The 18,803-nt window shown below is 44.8% G+C and overlaps 1 protein-coding gene across 1 annotated transcript; it reads left to right on the top strand.

Moving 5' to 3' along the window:
• The first annotated feature begins 10,285 nt into the window (after positions 1-10,285).
• On the top strand, positions 10,286-16,954 carry LOC109758700 (uncharacterized protein C630.12). Its single transcript, XM_020317568.4, has 13 exons — positions 10,286-10,818; positions 11,065-11,103; positions 11,229-11,407; positions 11,857-11,992; positions 14,520-14,616; positions 14,797-14,859; positions 14,938-15,038; positions 15,281-15,315; positions 15,679-15,736; positions 15,804-15,878; positions 15,956-16,104; positions 16,206-16,466; positions 16,576-16,954. The coding sequence occupies exons 1-13, from the start codon at positions 10,681-10,683 to the stop codon at positions 16,820-16,822; spliced, it is 1,578 nt and encodes a 525-aa protein (XP_020173157.1). The 5' UTR covers positions 10,286-10,680; the 3' UTR covers positions 16,823-16,954.
• Positions 16,955-18,803: the final 1,849 nt, after the last annotated feature.

Below are 18,803 nucleotides of genomic sequence, written 5' to 3' on the forward strand. Positions count from 1 at the left end.
TTTCTGTCTTGGCAAAGGCTCGGAGTCGGAGGAAATAATAGTTACCTCTTCATCCACTCCGTGACTCGTTCCCGTGTCCTCCTGATGATAATCAATGTCAATAAGGTGGTTAAAAAAGGAGCCTAGAGAGTCAAGGGCTACCTCCGATTCAGAGGTATCTTCTAGTCGAAGCAAGTCTGAAGCGCTGCTCTTGTTTCCTTTCTTCTTGGCGGCGGCTTTCCTGGCGGCTCTCTTGGCGGCTTCATGATCGTATTTTGCTTTCCAAAATTGGTCATTATCCTGTGAAAATCGGCAAAAGTCTGAATAAAGACAAAACATCAAGGATGAAGGTAAAATGCTCAATTTAGCGGCTTACTGCTGGAGCTGGGTTAGCTTTGCAGAAAGGGCTTAAGCCCACCTTGCCACAGTCTCCTAGGCTTTCGTTCAAGAGCGACTTTGTCATATCATCAATGACGTCATCAGGTAAGTCGTCAGGGCTGTGCCGCAAAGGGTCATTCTTCTCGCCTGTGTAGGTGCACATCAAACCAGAACGGCGGCTCAATGGGATGATCCGCTAGGCAAGCCAAACCCGGACCAAGTCGATACCACTTAAGCCATTCCCCAAAAGAGCCTTGACTTTAGCCATGGTAGGGGCGAGTTTCTGGCGTTCAGCAGCGGACAGCTTGTCTGGTAGAGGATGAGTAGACTCAAGGCGCAGGGCGCGAAAGTCGGGCAGAGGGTTGTCATCGGCCGGAGAAGTGTCTTGACAATAGAACCATGTCTGGTTCCATTCTTTGGGGTGACTTGGTGGGTTCGCATAAGGGAAATGGTGTCTCTCCGTCGTTGGATTGAGACCCCACCAAGTTCCGAGCTAGGCCCGTTGGCACGTTCATTCTGGCGGTTCAAATAAAATAACTCTCTGAAGAGCAGCAAGTTGGGTTCTTCTCCAAGATACACCTCACAGAACACTTGAAAGTTGCAAATATTAGACACGGAGTTGGGTCCGATGTCTTGAGGACGGAGGTCAAAAAAGTGTAGGACGTCTCTAAAAAACTTTGAGCTGGGTGGGGAAAAGCCCCGGTTCATGTGGTCAGTGAAGACGATGACTTCCCCCTCTTTGGGCTGAGGCTTTTCCTCGGTTGGATTAGGTGCGCGGTAGGACATGATTTCCTTCTTTGGCAGATAGCCAGTCTTTACAAAGTTGTCAAATGTTTTATGTGTGACGATGGACTTGACCCAATTGCATGAAGTAGGTGTTCTGGGCGGCATTATGAAGACGGAAGCCTAACAAAGAGTGAAATTGCCGGTTCAAAATTAAGCCGGAGGAAAAAATATTATAGTACATATTCAAGATGGCGGCTTACAAAGGGGCCTAATGGCATATGACTAAATTATGTCAGGTTACGTAACCGCCATGAGCAGTGCAAATTATTTAAGCCGCCATGATAAGTTGGATGATGTCTATTGAGCATTTCAATTTAAGTCAGCAACTTAAGCTGCCATGGCTAGATGGATCTAACAAATGCAGTTTTTTCCTAAGTGTTACATAAACAAGTTTCACAGACTACAGATATTATTTTGGATCAACGGCTGCTCCGGAAAAGAAAAATAAATCTAGACCTAAAAACCAGTACATATGAGTTCACGAGCTTTCATAGGATCTTTTCTTCCAGGAAAGGGGATCTACTGATGTCAAAGGTGGAAATAAAACAACTACCGCATTGGTGGAACACCATTTTCAGATCAAAGAAGCTTGTGGTACAGCCTGGAAGTTGAACTACGATGAACTACGAAGAACACAGAGGAACTCGCAAACCCTAATGCGGATCTGAGGTATGGGCAGGCAGAAACTTACAGCTGCAGATCTACTGCGGAGGGTCACCGCCGTTCTCTGGATCGACTCAGGTTGATGCATCGGTCGAGGTTGAGGAGGACGAGGTGCTCTGCGGCGACGGCGAAGCTCGAGCGGCAGAAGGGTTGCGAGAGGAAGAAGACACTGGAAAGGGGGAGAATGAGGAAAGACCGGTCGTGCCTATTTATAAGGAAAAACTCTTAAGTGGGCGCGAAAAATGAGGAGGCCAAAAATATGGTTATCCAGCTATCAGGACGCCTTGATTCTCGGGATGGTGATTAAGATAAGGATCCGTTGAGATACGTCGGATAAAGTGTGAAGTAATGGCAGATGACGTCATGGCAGGTTATCACAAATCCAAAAGATGGCGTCATGGCGGGTTACAAATTCTTGCACAATGAAGAGCAGAAGATTTTCTATAAGTGTTGAAGATTGACATGAACCAGTTCAAATCACTCTGGGGCCTAATGTTGGGGATATAACTATTAGGTATGACCTGCCCAGGAGGGGCCGGGTTATACCTATGGCGATTCATGAAGCCCAAGACAGCTCTGGAAGATGGCGGTTCAGTTAAGGGCCCAAGGCCCAAAAGGCGACTCAAGGCCAGTAGAGATAAACCGCCATATGTACATAACTTGTATTGTAAGGCAGGGATAGTTAGAGACCGAGCCGGACACTATTTATGAGCCGGTCGGGACTCTGTGAGCCATTGGGCGTCGACCTCTATATATAAAGGGACGACCCGGCGGCGGTTCAGGGCAAGTAAGATCGGATCGAAAACTAGGTCAAGCGGATTCGCTCCCTAGTAATCGAAACATAAGCAATACCACCTCAAACTGGATTAGGCCTTTACCTTCACCGCAAGGGGCCGAACCAGTATAAACCCTCGTGTCCTTTGTCCCGTTTTAACCCCTTTAAGCTTCCTAGTTGCGATGGCTCCACGCTTAAGTCCTTTCACTAGGACATCTCCCGTGACAATTCCACGACAAGATCCAATCTAGACACCATCACGGAGGGGTTTACCACTTCCATTGGTGCCTCTCCGATGATGCGTGAGTAGTTCTTTGTAGACCTTCAGGTCCGTAGTGAGTAGCTAGATGGCTTCCTCTCTCTCTTTTGATTCTCAATACAATGGTCTCTTGGAGATCCATATGATGTAACTCTTTTTGCGGTGTGTTTGTTGGGATCTGATGAACTTCGAGTTTATGATCAGTTATATCTTTTTATATCCATGAAAGTTATTTGAGTTTCTTTGATCTCTTATATGCATGATCTCTTATAGCCTCGTATTTCTTCTCCGATATTTGGGTTTTGTTTGGCCAACTTGATCTATTTATCTTGCAATGGGAAGAGGTGCCCCGTAGTGGGTTCGATCTTACGGTGCTTGATCCCAGTGACAGAAACGGAACCGACACGTCGTTGCTACTAAGGATAAAAAGATGGGATCCCTATCTGCCACAATAGATAATGGATCTTGTCTACATCATGTCATCGTTCTTATTGCATTACTCCATTTTTCCATGAACTCAATACACTGGATGCATGCTGGATAGGGGTTGATGTGTGGAGTAATAGTAGTAGATGCAGGCAGGAGTCGATCTACTAATCTTGGACGTGATGCCTATGTAATGATCATTGCCTGGATATCGTCATGATTATTTGAAGTTCTATCAATTGCCCAACAATAATTTGTTTACCCACCATTTGCTATTTTTCTCAAGAGAAGCCACTAGTGAAACCTACGGCCCCGGGTCTTCTTTCTCATATATTTGCCTTGCGATCTACTTTTCCTTTGCGTTTTTATTCAGATCTATTAAACCAAAAATACAAAAATACCTTGCTGCATTTTATCTTTATTTATTTTATTTGGCGTTCGATCTATCAATCTACTACAATTTACCTCACGTCCGTTTGCCTATCTTGAGGCGCCGTACCCCGGAAGGGATTCACAACCCCTTTAACACGTCGGGTTGCGAGGTGTTGTTGTTTGTGTGCAGGTGTTGTTTACGTTGTGTTGCTTGGTTCTCCTACTGGTTCGATACCTTGGTTTCATCACTGAGGGAAATACCTACCGTCGCTGTGCTACATCATCCTTCCCACTTCGGGGATATACCGACGTAGTTGCAGCTACCATCAAGGGGAATTTCTGGTGCCCTTGCCGGGGAGGATCTTCAACATAACCAGGTTCCTAATCACAAAACTCATCTCCATGCAATTTACATTATTTGCCATTTGCCTCTCGTTTTCCTCTCCCCCACTTCACAAAAATTTGTCGTTAACTCATCTCCATGCAATTTACATTATTTGCCATTTGCCTCTCGTTTTCCTCTCCCCCACTTCACAAAAATTTGTCGTTTTATTCGCCTCTCTCTTTTTCCGTTCGCCGTCTTCTCATCAGATCTATTCTCTGTTTGCAATCATGAGTGATTTTGGTATGACACAAACAGATGATGGCCTGACTCCTAAGATTGGACATACAAGCAATCTGGATGCTAAAACTTTTATCTTGGAGCAAAGGAACATTATGGGAAAAGAACGTATCCAAGAATTTTTCAATTGTGTGGGAAATCTGAGTCTTGATGATGCTCCTATAGTTAAAACTACTAGATCTTATGCGGATGCTATTTCAGCACTAGTTTTGAAACTTGAAAGTAAATTTATCCGCACTCATCCTACTTTGCAAAGATTGTTTTTTGAGCTTCCCAAAATAAAGAATCCTAGAGCCAAAAAGTTGGCTACTCTCGTTCTTATGCACGAGTTTGACTACATAATTCGGGAAGCTAGGGAAATATTTGACTTTTATGGTATGAATCGTGAAAAACCCGTGATAGATGAAATTCTTTACAATAGTGATTATGCACTAAGGCGTTTGCTTGGGGATAATAAGATCTTTGATGAGAATCTTAAAAAGGAAGTCCCAGTTCTAGATATAATCCAACAGGTTTTCAATAATGTTAATCAACATTACTCTTGGATTGTTGCGGGGAATCAAAGGGGTTATGATGAAAACAACTAAGGAATGCTAAAGTTTCCATGGATAATATGTTTTATGTTTTGTTTACAAAACCTCATGATGGAAACACCTCTAAGAAAACTAAGAAGAAGAAGGATGACAAAACATAGATCCTTGCCTTACGCCTAGCTAAGGGCGTAAAACTATAGCGCTTGTTGGGAGGCAACCCAATGAATAAAATTTATTTTTGATTTTTGCTTTCTTTTCTTGTGTGTTTACACAATTATGCTACTGGTATGATTGTGTTTTTTGTGTTTTAGTTAGTGTTTCAAGTAAAGCCTTTGGGATCTTCTTGGGTGATAGTTGTTTGATCTTGCTGAAAAACAGAAACTTATGCACTCACGAAAATAATGTTCATAAATCACAGGAACGTGCTTTTACCCTGATTCTTTTTGCAGAAGATCAATATACAAATTACCCTGATCGTCCTAATTTTTCAGGATTTTTGGAGCTACAAAAGTATTCGAAAGTGTCAGATTACTACAGACTGTTCTGTTTTGACAGATTCTGCTTTCTTTGTGTTGTGTGCTTATTTTGATGGCTCTATGATTTTTTTTGATGAGTTTTTGCCATAGAAAAGTTGGAATACAGTAGATATAATACAAAAACAAAATATGAATTGGTTTGATATGGCACTTATAGTAGTGGTTTGCTTTCTTATACTAACGGATCTCACAAGGTTTTGTTGAGTTTTGTGTGATTGAAGTTTTCAAGTTTTGGGTTATCTTACGATGGATGAAAGAAGGATAGAAGAGCCTAAGCTTGGGGATGCCCCGGCATCCCAAGCTATTATCCAAGAATGAGCAACCAACTAAGCTTGGGGATGCCCCCGAGTGGCATCCCCGCTTTCTTCTAACGACCATCGGTATTTTACTCGAGACTATATTTTTACTCGTCACACGATATGAGTTTTGCTTGGAGCGTCTTGTATGATATGTGTCTTTGCTTGTATTATTTTGTGTGTTAAGTCATCAATCCTTGCTGGACACACCTATTTGAGAGAGCCAAAATATTATCATGACTTGTTAGTATTGCTCTCTGTGCTTCACTTGAATCTTTTATGAGCTAGGACTTGCTCTAGTGCTTCACTTATATCTTTTTTAGCACGGTGTGCTTTGTTATTTTTGAAGAAATGCTCTCTTGCTTCACTTAGATTTATTTGAGAGTTAGTAATTTTTTTTGAAGAAATTCTCTCTTGCTTCACTTAAATTATTTTGAGAGAAAGAAATTTTTTATGCTCATGATCTTCACTTATATTTGTTTGAGCTTACGAAAAGCAACACATAAAAATTAGTCCCAAAGTGATAGATATCCAAGAAGGATAAAGTGAAAAAATATGTCATGAAGATCATTGGACAAAATAAACTTGATTCTTAGTAATAGTTTTGAGATATGATGATGTGATATGTGAGTTATGTTGATGAGTAATTGTGCTCTAGTAAGAATATTGTTGTTAAGGTTTGTGATTCCCTATGCATGCACGAAAGTCAATAATCATGCAATGAAAATTATATCCTACTTGTGGTGCATTATTCGGTGTTAATTATGCCTAATGCTTGCTTATGAGATTATTCGTTTCTTGGTTGGTCGCTTCCCAATCTTTTTGCACCAAGTATGACCTCTACTTGTGCATCCAAAATCCTTTAAACCAGTTTTGCCACATGAGTCCACTATATCTACCTATATGTAGTATTCTTTTGTTGTTCTAAGCAAATTTGCATGTGCCATCTCTAATCTTCAAAATAAACTTCTCTTTTGTGTGTTTGTTTCACTCGCAGAATGGTAACGGGTGGCTAATATCTTCCATGCTGGATGTGTTATTCTCACGATGAGTGTTTATTCACTTGTCATTGCACGAGAGTAAGGCAAAGGTTTTAGGGATGCTCAGTCCCGAAATGCAAAAATGAATTTACTTTATGTTGTCAAATAATAAATTCCTTGGAAAGTGTTGGTATGGAACGCACCCATGGATACGGCTAGCCATGGAAAGTGAAAGAATGGTGGAAAAAGGAATAAACTTTATTTCCTGTTTGGGAACCGCCTATGGCATATCTAGCATGGAAAGTGTTCGTAGCTCTATGTCTTTTTCGTTGGTGGGATGGATACACCTCCCAAAATGCTTTTATCTCTAATTTTTCGCTTTGAGCTCTGGCACCTCTACAAATCCCTACTTCCCTCTGCGAAGGGCCTTTCTTTTACTTTATGCAATTTTTATTTTGAATTTGAGTCTCCATCTTCTCTTACAAAAGCACCAACTAGGAGGCAATATGATCATGCTTAAGTATTGTGTGTAGTTAATATTCAAGTGTGTTTCATGAATGGATCAATGTTTGAGCATGATGGGCTAGGGATAACTTATTTTAGCGGTGATATTTTGAAAGACATGGTTGCTTGTTGATATGCTTGAGTATCTAAATTATTATGTCAAAATTAGGCTATTGCTTTGAATCACATAAAAGTCCAAATGTCCATGCTATAAAGAAAAGAATATGATATGACATGATAGACAACACTCCACATCAAAAATTCTGTTTTTATCACTTACCTACTCGAGGACGAGCAGGAGTTAAGCTTGGGGATGCTGATACGTCTCCAACGTATCTATAATTTTTGATTGTTCCATGTTGTTTTATTATCAATCTTGGATGTTTTATAATTATTTTATATCTTTTTTTGGTACTAACCTATTGACATAGTGCCAAGTGCCAGTTGCTGTTTTTTCCATGTTTTTTACATTGCAGGAAATCAATACCAAACGGAGTCAAAATGCCCCGAAACTTTACGGAGAATTTTTATGGGCCAGAAGGAAGAAGTTGGGCCCTGGTTGCACCTGGGGGGAGTCTCGAGGAGGGGACAACCCACCAGGGTGCGCCAGGAGGCCCTGGCGTGCCCTGGTGGGTTGTGCCCACCTCGGGTGCCCCCCGGACCGCCTCTTTGCTCTATAAATACCCCAAAAATCCAGAAACCCTAGGGGAGTCGACGAAATATTCATCCAGCCACCGCAGAGTCCAGAACCACCAGATCCAATCTAGACACCATCACGGAGGGGTTGACCACTTTCATTGGTGCCTCTCCGATGATGCGTGAGTAGTTCTTTGTAGACCTTCGGGTCCGTAGTTAGTAGCTAGATGGCTTTCTCTCTCTCTCTCTCTCTCTCTCTCTTTTGATTCTCAATACAATGGTCTCTTGGAGATCCATATGATGTAACTCTTTTTGCGGTGTGTTTGTTGGGATCTGATGAACTTCGAGTTTATGATCAGTTATATCTTTTTATATCCATGAAAGTTATTTGAGTTTCTTTGATCTCTTATATGCATGAGCTCTTATAGCCTCGTATTTCTTCTGTGATATTTGGGTTTTGTTTGGCCAACTTGATCTATTTATCTTGCAATGGGAAGAGGTGCCCGGTAGTGGGTTCGATCTTACGGTGCTTGATCCCAGTGACAGAAAGGGAACCGACACGTATGTATCGTTGGTACTAAGGATAAAAAGATGGGAACTATGTTCGTGGAAATCCAGGATGTTTAAAATGACGTGAACTATTAGTTTGAAAATCAAGTAAGAACTCCGGCGATGTTTACGGGATGTATTCTGCTGATCCGTTTGTCGTCCTGCAAATTTAATTTACGGAATACCATAAATGAATTTGCAGGACGGCAGTTTACCAGATCTGCTGGAGACGGACGCGGATGGAGCAAAATGGGTCGCGCCATTAGAGCATCTCCAGCCGCGCCCCCAGAACGGCCTCCCAGGCGATTTTTTTGCGTCGGCGCCGAAAAAACGGCCCAGTCGCGCCCCCAGGAGTCCGTTTTTCGCCGGCTTGGGCCGAAATCAGCGCCGGCAGACCCAGGTCGAACCCGACGCGCCGAGGGCGCCCGGGGGCGCCGGGGCGAGTGTTTTGGCGCGAAACAGCCGCGGGCCCGCCGAGTCAGCAAGACAGCCGCTTCGTCGACCTCATCGCCCCGGTTCCCGCGGGAATCAATGCGAAGGCTGTCGCGCTGCCGCGCCGGTCGCCCTCCATTGATGCCTCACGGGCGGCGCAGTGAAGACGCCGCCGACGCGTGTCCCGCCCGCATGCGCCACGCGTCCGCCCGCATGCCGCCCCCGGCCACCCCGCTTCGGCTATAAAAGGCGCCCTCCCCGCCGGTGAGCGCCACAGCCTCCCCCTCTACCTCCAGTGAAAGCCTTTTCCCCGCGGGCGAGCTCTCCCACCACTCCCCTGCCCACCGACGAGCGAAACCATGGCGGAGAGATACCCAGCCGAGGGCGCAGCGGCGAACAGCTTCGGCCGCCGACACCTCCAGGAGCCGGAGGCGCGCCTTCTGTACAAGGCCGAGTACCCGGCGCCCCCCGACATGCGCATGCCTGGCTCGTGGAGACTGAGGGCCGCCGGCGTCCCGGTGCCGCCGGTGCCCGAAGGGGCGGCACGGCGGGCGGAGATCGCCCGCATCCGCTCCTCGTTGACGGAGGAGCAGCGGAACGAGCCGAGGTACGCGCCCGACAGCGAAACGCTGTGGACGATGTACTTCCAGCACCGCCGCGAGGAGCAGATCGCCTCCGTCAACAGCATCGTCCCCCGCGGCCGCCACAACTCCGAAGGACGGCGCGAGTGGTGGGGCGTCCCCGGCCGCACACTCGACGCCGTCCTCGACCACATCGAGACCGGCAATGTGCCGCGGCTGGAGTACCCGACGCGGCCCTCCTTCTCTCGTCGATGCGGCAGTTCCTGGATGCCGCGGCGAATGGAGCCGGGGTCGTCCTCGTCGTCGGGCTCCGGCTCGCCGGCCCTCCGTCCCGTCAAGCCCGAGCCGGAGGAGACACCGCTCGGGCGTCGTGCTCGCAGCGACGCCCTCGTCATCAACGAGCCCTCGCCTGCGACTGCACCGACGAGGCGCTCCCTCCGCCTGGTCCGGCCGAAGCCCGACCCGGACATGCTTCCCGTGAAGCCGGAGCACGCCGGCATGGTGGCCCCCGACGACGAGTCCGCCCTCAAATGGGCGAGGGAGGACTACGTCCGTGAGCAGGTGCGCCGCCAGCGTCGGGCGTACCTGGAGACCCAGGCTCGTAGCCGCGCCGAGGAGCGTCGCCGTGTCGCCGAGGAGGGCGGCGTTATCATCATCGACAGCGACGACGAGGGCGAGGCCAGGCCGTCAAGCGCTGTCGGCGACCCCGACGAGGGATGCAGCAGGCACGCCGCAGGTGAGGCGCGCGGCAACGACGACGACGACGGCGACTACACCCGCTTCTACAGGCTTCTCGGCATGTAGACGGCAGCGGCGGCGACGGTGGCGGCAGCGGCTAGGCTTTTAGTTCGTTTTTAAGTTAGTTCATGCATGATTTTAAGTTTTTGTACAAATTTCGTCAAAAATTGGCCGAACGTCCCCGAGTTTGCAAAAGAATTGAAACGAAGTTCGTCGAACCAATGGCGACCGTGGGCGCGTGACTGGGAGCAAACCGAACCCCAGGGGTGATCTAGCGCCGGCTCGCCCCCTGCTCTTAGAGTAGCCATTACAGTGTACTGCACGCCAGTAAGTTGAATGACTATTTTTTCCGAGTAAAAAAATGCTATTCGTGTGATTTTCTCAAAACCAGCGTGACATCGGCACAATTATCGAACGAGTTGACCTCCGCATCGCAAGTATTCTCTCCTTTCTCTCGGCACTTCTTGACCAAGTCATCCCAATTCCTCTCTAGAACCCTAGAATCGCCATTGCCACCGCGAGATCCCTGCCGGGGCCTCACAGGGCCGGAGGGTGGAGCTTTAGATCTCGACTGCAACGGCGCTGCTCCTCCCTCCCGTGGGCCGTGGTGCAGTAAGCCACCTCGCCGGGGGACGATGCAGAGCGCGACGCGGCTGACTCTGCTGCTGTGCGCGGCGTGGGTGGCGGCGCTGCTCTACGGCGAGATGGGCGCCTACTGGGCCGCCCACCTCTCCTGCTCCTGGCCATCCGCATCCTCTTCCTCCCCATCGCCGGTCAGTAATAAATGCCGTCGATTCGGTTTAGACATTAAGTTGCTTTTTTGAGAGTCTGGATTGGGACGGGGTAAGAGCATCTCTAGCAGCTTGGAGCCCTCCCAATCCTGACCAAAATGCTAATTCGACCTTCATCTCGTCCAAGTCATGCTAGGCAGTGAAACTTGCATTTCTACCGCTTATTATTTGACACTAGCCCAAGTTTGCACCTTTACCTTATTACCATATCTACCACTTGTTGTGCAGAGTAACCATGTCAAGGTTGCCGTCATTGCTGATCCACAGGTCAGTTTCCCTTCTAACATCACATCATGTAATTGTGCCGATAAACCCAAAGCAGTAGTAGTACATAGTAGTACAAAATATGTTCGAGTATATGTTGCTCCCTTCTGAAAGGTTTTCCCTTGTAGCTTATGGACAGAACCTCCCTTAGTCTACCACCAGGGTCAGTTGCGCTGCAAGCTGCAGAGTTCTTCACAGATTTGAACATGAGAAGATCCTTCCAGTCTGTGGTACTGCCATTCAAGCCTGATGTCGTCTTATTTCTCGGTGACTATTTTGATGGGGGCACATATCTTTCGGATGAAGAGTAAGGCACGGGTGCTGAATTCTTTTTTGCCTTCTAAATAATGCAACACGTTTGCTTTTTCAACATTCCATCTGATGCCAGCTGGTCGTTCTGTACCTTGTTGGTTAGAAACCACAATTGTTTGTTTGTATGTGCTTTAGAGGATGATGGTGTTATATAAATTGATATGACTGAATATGCAATAAAATATATCAACAGGAAAATAATTTTCAAGACACCTTATTGGTCCTAATTATATTTCATCTCAAGTGTCCATATCGCTTCTCATAAATGAATAAATAAAAACTTCTCAGTCCTCGTTCTCTGCTTTCCGATTCATTGCTTTTACCACTGTACCTTCGTTGTTGCCATTGTGGTTTACAAGTTATGCCATATTTCCCACAAAATCATCAAAGGGTTCTAGGTTCCACTTTATCTTTTTTTCCTAATTTATGTTTAAAAACTTTCAGGTGGCAGGATTCTCTATTTCGATTTAAGCATATATTCAGCATGAGCGAACAGAGAACAAATCCACATGTCCCAATCTACTATCTGTCAGGAAATCATGATATTGGTTACTCAGCATTTCACTCGGTTCATCCTGAGGTGATTGACTATCATTGCCTCCTTCTCGTGACTTCCATTTGTATATTTACATTTTTCTCAAATCTCAAGTCATTGTTCCCTTTATGAAAATATTGTTTCCATGGATGAGCTGCTTGCCATCGCCAGCTAATAATTTTTTGCCTTGTTCACGAATTCAATTCTCTGATGCAAAAATTCCAACTTTTTTCCCTAAGCTGCTGAACGGAAGTTTTTGGTGCGCTGCATGTCTCCCAAAATTATTGAGGGATGCATTCTTTGTCTTTACTATGAGGTGCAGCTACGTCATGTATTATCTTCAGTTTGGTGCTTCCTTGGACTGTAAACGTGGCCACCTCCTCGCGGCTCAAGGATGAGCTGCATGCCAAGGAGGGGTATGATGTTATGTACGGAAGTACATGGCCCCACCATGGAAGCTTCCATTTATGGCATGCGATCCCCAATCTCTATGTTAGGTAGTCTATCTGTAAAACTAGGAAGATATCTTTTAGCTTTGGCCTTAATCTAATTAGAGATAAGATCTATGATTTGTTACTTATATTCGATTGCTAGCCCCCTCATAAGTAGGACCCATATGAGGAATAAAGCAAGCAAGAATTAGAAGAACAGTTATTCTATCTTCCCTCCAGGGGTAAAGTAAGTTCATGTTGTTTGTTCTTACTTTTAGAGATATATACAGATTCGTATTTTGGTGACAGTGCTACAGAGCATAAACAACAGCTTTAATAAAGAGTCTTAGGTTGCTGCTTTGAACAAGGAAATAATCAGGCAACCGTGAAGAACTTTAGCTATTTCACGGTGGATGTGTGTGTGTGTTCCCTGTGTGTGCGTGGAGGGATTAAAAGTACCCACAGTATTGTGTTTTCTGTAATTTACTCTGGTTACCAATGCATGGTTGTGATGTTCTTTTGCCGGATGGCCCTGTAACAAGTTTATGGCCGTGCACTGATATATCAGTTATCAACCTCTAGATAAAATTAGCCCACCTCAAGTTGAAGATTATTTTCACACTATTCTCATTTTTTGGTTACCCACATCCTTTCAGACGCGGTGCAACCTTTTGCTTTCACTGTTTTTTGGCATGAATTTGCTCTCTCATCATTGTCATCAAGGACATAGCCAATGATCTGGATTTTTTTTAGTTGATAGGTGTTGTGAGCTTCTTGTGTTGGATCTTCATTTTTCAGTAATTGCTCTTGGTGGGTTTCTGGTCTTGTTGAATGGGTATTCATAACATGCTATTGCACCCTATTCATGTTTGACCTCTCTGCTCTTAGTGTCTTTACTGTATAGTTACTTAAAGGCATTTACATTTGTAATGTTTTTTTGCTTTTGTAAACTTGCAATTATTTGTCAAATTTGGATTTACTGTCCACATCCATAACTGGAACTACATAGATAAACAGATTTATATACAATACATTCGACCTGATGTAGTAGCTTGACGAGCTTCAAGAAATGCTATGAGCATACTTTTCAAAACACTCAGCCTGCCCCGTTTGACTTGGAATTATTTCTCAGATTTAGGTTTACAGACCACATGTCTTGACTGAAATTACAGATAAACATATTTTGTATTCAATACTTTCCACCTGATATTTATAGTTACGAAGAAGCTTGAGAAGCTTCAAGAAATACCAATTGGAAGCACATATCTTTTGCAACTCAGCTTACCCCCTTACCTGCGATGATCTGGAAATGCAAGTGTGCCTGAATCTGGAAGTTCTTTCTTTGTTACTTAAGTGATCGTCTAACACCAGAGACATCCTCATGTGAAGGAACATCAACATTTTTGTAGACTCTTCTTGCATCGTTCGCTACAACACATTTTCCAGTGCTCGTTTAAACACATCCGAGATGTACTCATCCAAAGGAAACATCAACATGTTGAAAAACTCTTTCTGCGCTATTGGCAACAATGGCACGCATGAAACGTGAGTTCACCTATTCTTTGATTGCCTTCCAGCCTTGCCTGCGAGCATAAGCTTGACTTATAGTGGGGCGACAATTACAATTCTGGAGTAGAAATGATCCATGGACGTAATATTTTTCAAAACGACCTTCATGGATATTTTCATCATGTCAAACATGGCACATTTGGAAACAATGGAATGCTCAAACGTTTGACAATGTCCCTAGCCTTAGTCTTGGATTCATCTCTATAAAAAGAAGTCCCTCTTTTCATCTTTTAGATTTAGGTAGTCCCTCCGATCCAAATTAATTGTCGCGTCTTTAGTACAACTTTATAATTTGGATCGGAGGGAGTAGTAGTATATGAATATTCTTTGAAACTGCGCTGGTTCTCTTTCAACCTTTGATTTGCCTAGATTGCTGGCTTGTAAATAGTTGCTGTACATTCCTGGTCTCTTTCTCTTGTAAATGTTGTTTCTATATTAACATGTTATATCTTGGGCCTACAGTTTTTTCTCAAATTTATGTAGTAATAACATTATTGTGACTGCATAGAATATATGAGAACATACATTGTTGACATACTACAACCTACAAGTTTGCTATTCTTTTCTTGTAGGTTATCAGTCGATACGAAAAAGAATTTGGACCAAGAAACTTCCAATTTTTGTCTGGGAAGGTGGACTTTGTTGTTGTTGATGCTCAAACTCTTGATGGTATGCTACAGCGCCTCCAAAGTTTTGTATTGTATATGTGCTTCAGTGCACTACAAAGGAATCGTACATCAGTAGTGCAATAGACTCCAGATTTTGGTTCTTGAATAAGAGTAAATTGTTTTGTAGCCCCCTTTCATGCTTCTGCTTTGTATAGCTAAAGAGTTGTTAGTATCTGTTCAGGAGGAGCCACACAGAGCAAAGAAAGATCCTCTTCTTGGGAGTTCATCAAAACACTATCAGCTGGTATGGCATTGAATAGACGATTATGCGTAGTGTTACAGTTACTATCAGACAATTGACTACTTTTATATCTTCTTTAAGGCAATGAATCAAATCCAAAAATTCTACTAACGCACATTCCCCTGTACCGACCTGACAATACTCCGTGTGGCCCACATCGTTCTTCACCTGCTATAAATCAGGTATGTTCTCTCAAAAGTGTTTTTCCCTGCTAATTAAAAGTAAAAAGGAATTTATGTACCTTCCTATGATTTTTTGTTCATATACAGTGAAGATATTTCTGTTTCATATGTAGCATCAGTGCCCCAGCCTATCCACTAATTTATTCTGCAAGTTGCAACACGTTTGTGCTTGGATTTCTGCAAGCTATTCGACCAACCACATATTTTTGTAGCTGATTGGTTCTATTCTCTTCCATTTCCAGAGGATATATAGTGCTGCTATGGACCAAGGAATCAAGTATGTCCTTCCTCAAGTATTGCTGTTTCCTGCTTTTGACTAACATAGCATGTAAACATTGTGATAATTTGACTGGTAAACTTAGGATCATTGAACACTCCGTCTGGTATATGTCACTGAACTCTCTCAAGTATTAGTTTGTTTTGGGAACTCCTTGTCAATATTTTTCTTGGTAAAAGAATTGCTATGTGATTAGCTGTGCACCCAAAGTTCTTTCAAATTTTCCTGGTTGAGTGTTTCCCTATGTGTTCTCTTGAAAATTACTTTTGGTTAAACCAGTCCAAACCGCTGCCTAACCGAAGTTTCTCCATGTGTTAACATAGGGCAAAGGCATATACAATTAACATTAGTTCTTTTATGCAGGTATCAGAATTATCTAAGCAAACAGACTTCCGATCTTTTGCTAGGGTTGCTGAAGCCGGTAAGCTTCTTTTGCAATTTCTGGAGATTTTTGAGTCACATCTGAAAATATCTTGACTGGTCTGCAGATTCTTGTGCTCTCAGGGCATGACCACGACCAGTGCACAGTTGTCCACTCCACTCCTTTTGGGCCAGTAATGGAGGTAACAAAAGTTTTAAGTTATCTTGTTGCTGCATGTACCACGCGTTGCATCTAATGGCGCTGTTAATGCCACAACAGCACACCCTTGGGACAATAAGCTGGCAGCAAGGAAATCTGTATCCATCTTTTATGCTGCTATCTGCTGGGCCCCGAAATTCTACTGATTCTAGTCAGGAGGTTCTGACGAATCTTTGCTTCCTGCCTAAACAAACTCATATCTATATCTGGTAATGCTTCTAGCAGGCGCCTGCTGATTCTTTTGCTTATATTGCAAGAGATGTACAACTGAATTGTTTGACAAGTTTGTTTGTGTCTGCTGTTTCTGCAGGTATATCTTTCAGTTTGTGCTTACCGTCCTTCTGCTGATGTTTTGGCCAACAAATGGTCTAAGCTCTCTTCCCTACGTGAACGCATTTGTGAGCTTCATGAGTTCGGCGGGTGCTGACCTGTTTCCAAGAAGCAAAGAAAAAGATGACACGGAAGATGGCGAATATGAAATGGTTTGGGATGCAGAGGGATCCATGCACCTGGTTAAAAAAGCAGTGGCAAGGCCCCCCATCACTAACGCAGACTCCAAAACTACAGGACGGTACGTGTGTATTTTTGTTTTGGGTAATGCTTTCAGGTACTTTGTCGAACAGAAACTTGCCTGGTGCTTCTACAAATAATAACTGAAAGATCTCTAATATTCATGGCAGAGGAAATGTTGTGGCAAGGCCAACTGCGAGAAAGCACCAACCTGAACCTGATTCATCATCCGTTCATGTTGAGATGGGATCTGAAACGGCGCCAGAAGATGGAGGGAAGGCGCCTCGCCCGAGCAAATGGAAAATAAGGACGGTCCTCCAGAGGCTGTTCCGTGTCGTTCAGTCGGTTGCCATTATCGCCGTGCTGAATGTTCCTCTATACATGATGCTTCTGTTTAAGGATTGGGTTGACCGTTGAGAGTACCTTCTCAAAGCCTAGCTCTATAATTGCTATTTAGTAGACTGTTATACGCCGGATCTGCTCTTGCAAAGCCGATATGAAGCACCGAAATGTGCGTCAGATAATTGATCATTGCCACTGTGTGCATCATGTTTTTGTTGTGTTCCTGAACCCTATGGCAGCACACCAAGTCGAATTCAGGAGAGCATATCTCTGCTTCACATGTTCAGGTTTACCCATCGGCAGCCAGCGACATACGTTTGGATTGAACTCATTTCCTAAAACAGATTTTCAGAACATGGGGGCAACGGAGCAATTTATTTTTAACCCCCCAAAACAAGTGCTTAAAAGGTTTGAAAAAAATTGATTTTTTTTTTACATGAATACACATGCATGTGGTCTAAGTACGTGTGAAAATCCGTTCAAAAATATGCTGTATTGTACGCAGCACAAAAAAGACAAAAAAGTCAGGCCCAAAAAGGAAAAAAACTGGCCCCAAATTTGCATGTATTTTGTCATTTTTGGATATCTCATATGCAAGCACGTATATTGGTGAAATTTTGGCACGTCATACTGCACTTCTATATGTGCATGTACACAAAATTTTGGATTTTTTCAAGCCGTACAAATCCCTTTTTTTGAACTTCAAAATAAAGTGCTCCATTGTCCCTGCGCTCAGAACTCAATTTTAGCTCATTTCCATGCTTCTTCTCGTCAGCCTTGCCAGCGATTGCATCCACCGAGGGCGTGTTTGGTTGCAATAGTGAACAGTAGCTGCATTGCATACACATGTCAACCCAGACTGGCTCTGAAAAAACAACCTCATATGCGACATCTGCAAGTTATTTGGTTGCCTGCATATGGACTTCCTGCATTAGGGGATCAACTTTGGCACGTTGTTTGGTTGCCTGCATTGTCTCGGCGCATACAACTACGCGCTGTTTGGTTGCCCGCAAGGGGTATGATTAAGAGCTAGCACTTGCACTTAGCACACAGGGTTAAGAGCTAGCAGAGGAAGGGGGAGAAGAAATGCAGTGTGCGCCGGACCATGGCGACTGCGGTGGATAGTGGTCGTGTCGCCGTGTTCGACATGACGAGCATGGAGTCGTGGACGAGCGACCCTGTCGGCGGCACGGCGAGTGACACCGTCGGCGAACTAGTTGCGGTGCTCGCGCAAAGACAGTCGACAGAGGAGGAGAATGCAGTGCTCGCGCCATGGTATCGTCAGTGCAGTGGACGAGAGAGGAGGCCGAGATGATCGACGCCGGAAACGACTCCAGTGTAGTAGGGCGAGAGAGAGGAGGCCAAGATGATCGACCCCGTCGGCGGCGCGGCGAACTGCAGTGTGCACGGATGCAGAGGACATAAGAAAGCAGTGTGCGCGTCATTGCAGCGTCAGTGCAGTAGGAGAACGAAAGAGAGTAAGCCGAGATGAGTGACGCCGAAAACGACTCTAGTGTAGTAGGACGTGGGCAAGGAGATCAAGGGGAAGTGCTTCGGCGTCGAGAGGGACGAATAGGAGGGGTCTGAGCAGAGGACAGAGGCGTCAGTGCAGTAGACTGCTGTTCAAAGAGAGATGAAGCTACGATCGTTGAAACCAAAAACTTACAGCACGAATGTTGTGAGGAACTGCGAGATTAGGCTGCTGGTCAAAGGAAATTTCAAATGATCGATCGTGTGCAACGAATCTGACAAAATTCGTCAAGAATAGCTCCAAACGGGAAGACGAAATTAAGAACTTACAGCCGACGAAACTACGAACCGATCGCCTGAATGGAGCCGTAGCATCGAGGTGCATCTTTTTCGTGTAGAGCTTACCTCGAATCGAAGCACCGTTGTGTAGATAGGAGGGAGGAGATTAGATAGGAGATTGAAGAAGACCTCACCTAATCACCTCGCATCCCTCCCGTCTCCACTCGTGCAAGGGTCTGCTCGCTTGAGCTCGGCTCGGCCTGGCTCACGAGAAACTGCCGATTCGAGCGTTTCTAACGAGCTAGGC

The sequence above is a fragment of the Aegilops tauschii genome, chromosome 5 (genome assembly GCF_002575655.3).
Source record: "Aegilops tauschii subsp. strangulata cultivar AL8/78 chromosome 5, Aet v6.0, whole genome shotgun sequence".
NCBI classification, from domain to species: Eukaryota; Viridiplantae; Streptophyta; class Magnoliopsida; order Poales; family Poaceae; genus Aegilops; species Aegilops tauschii.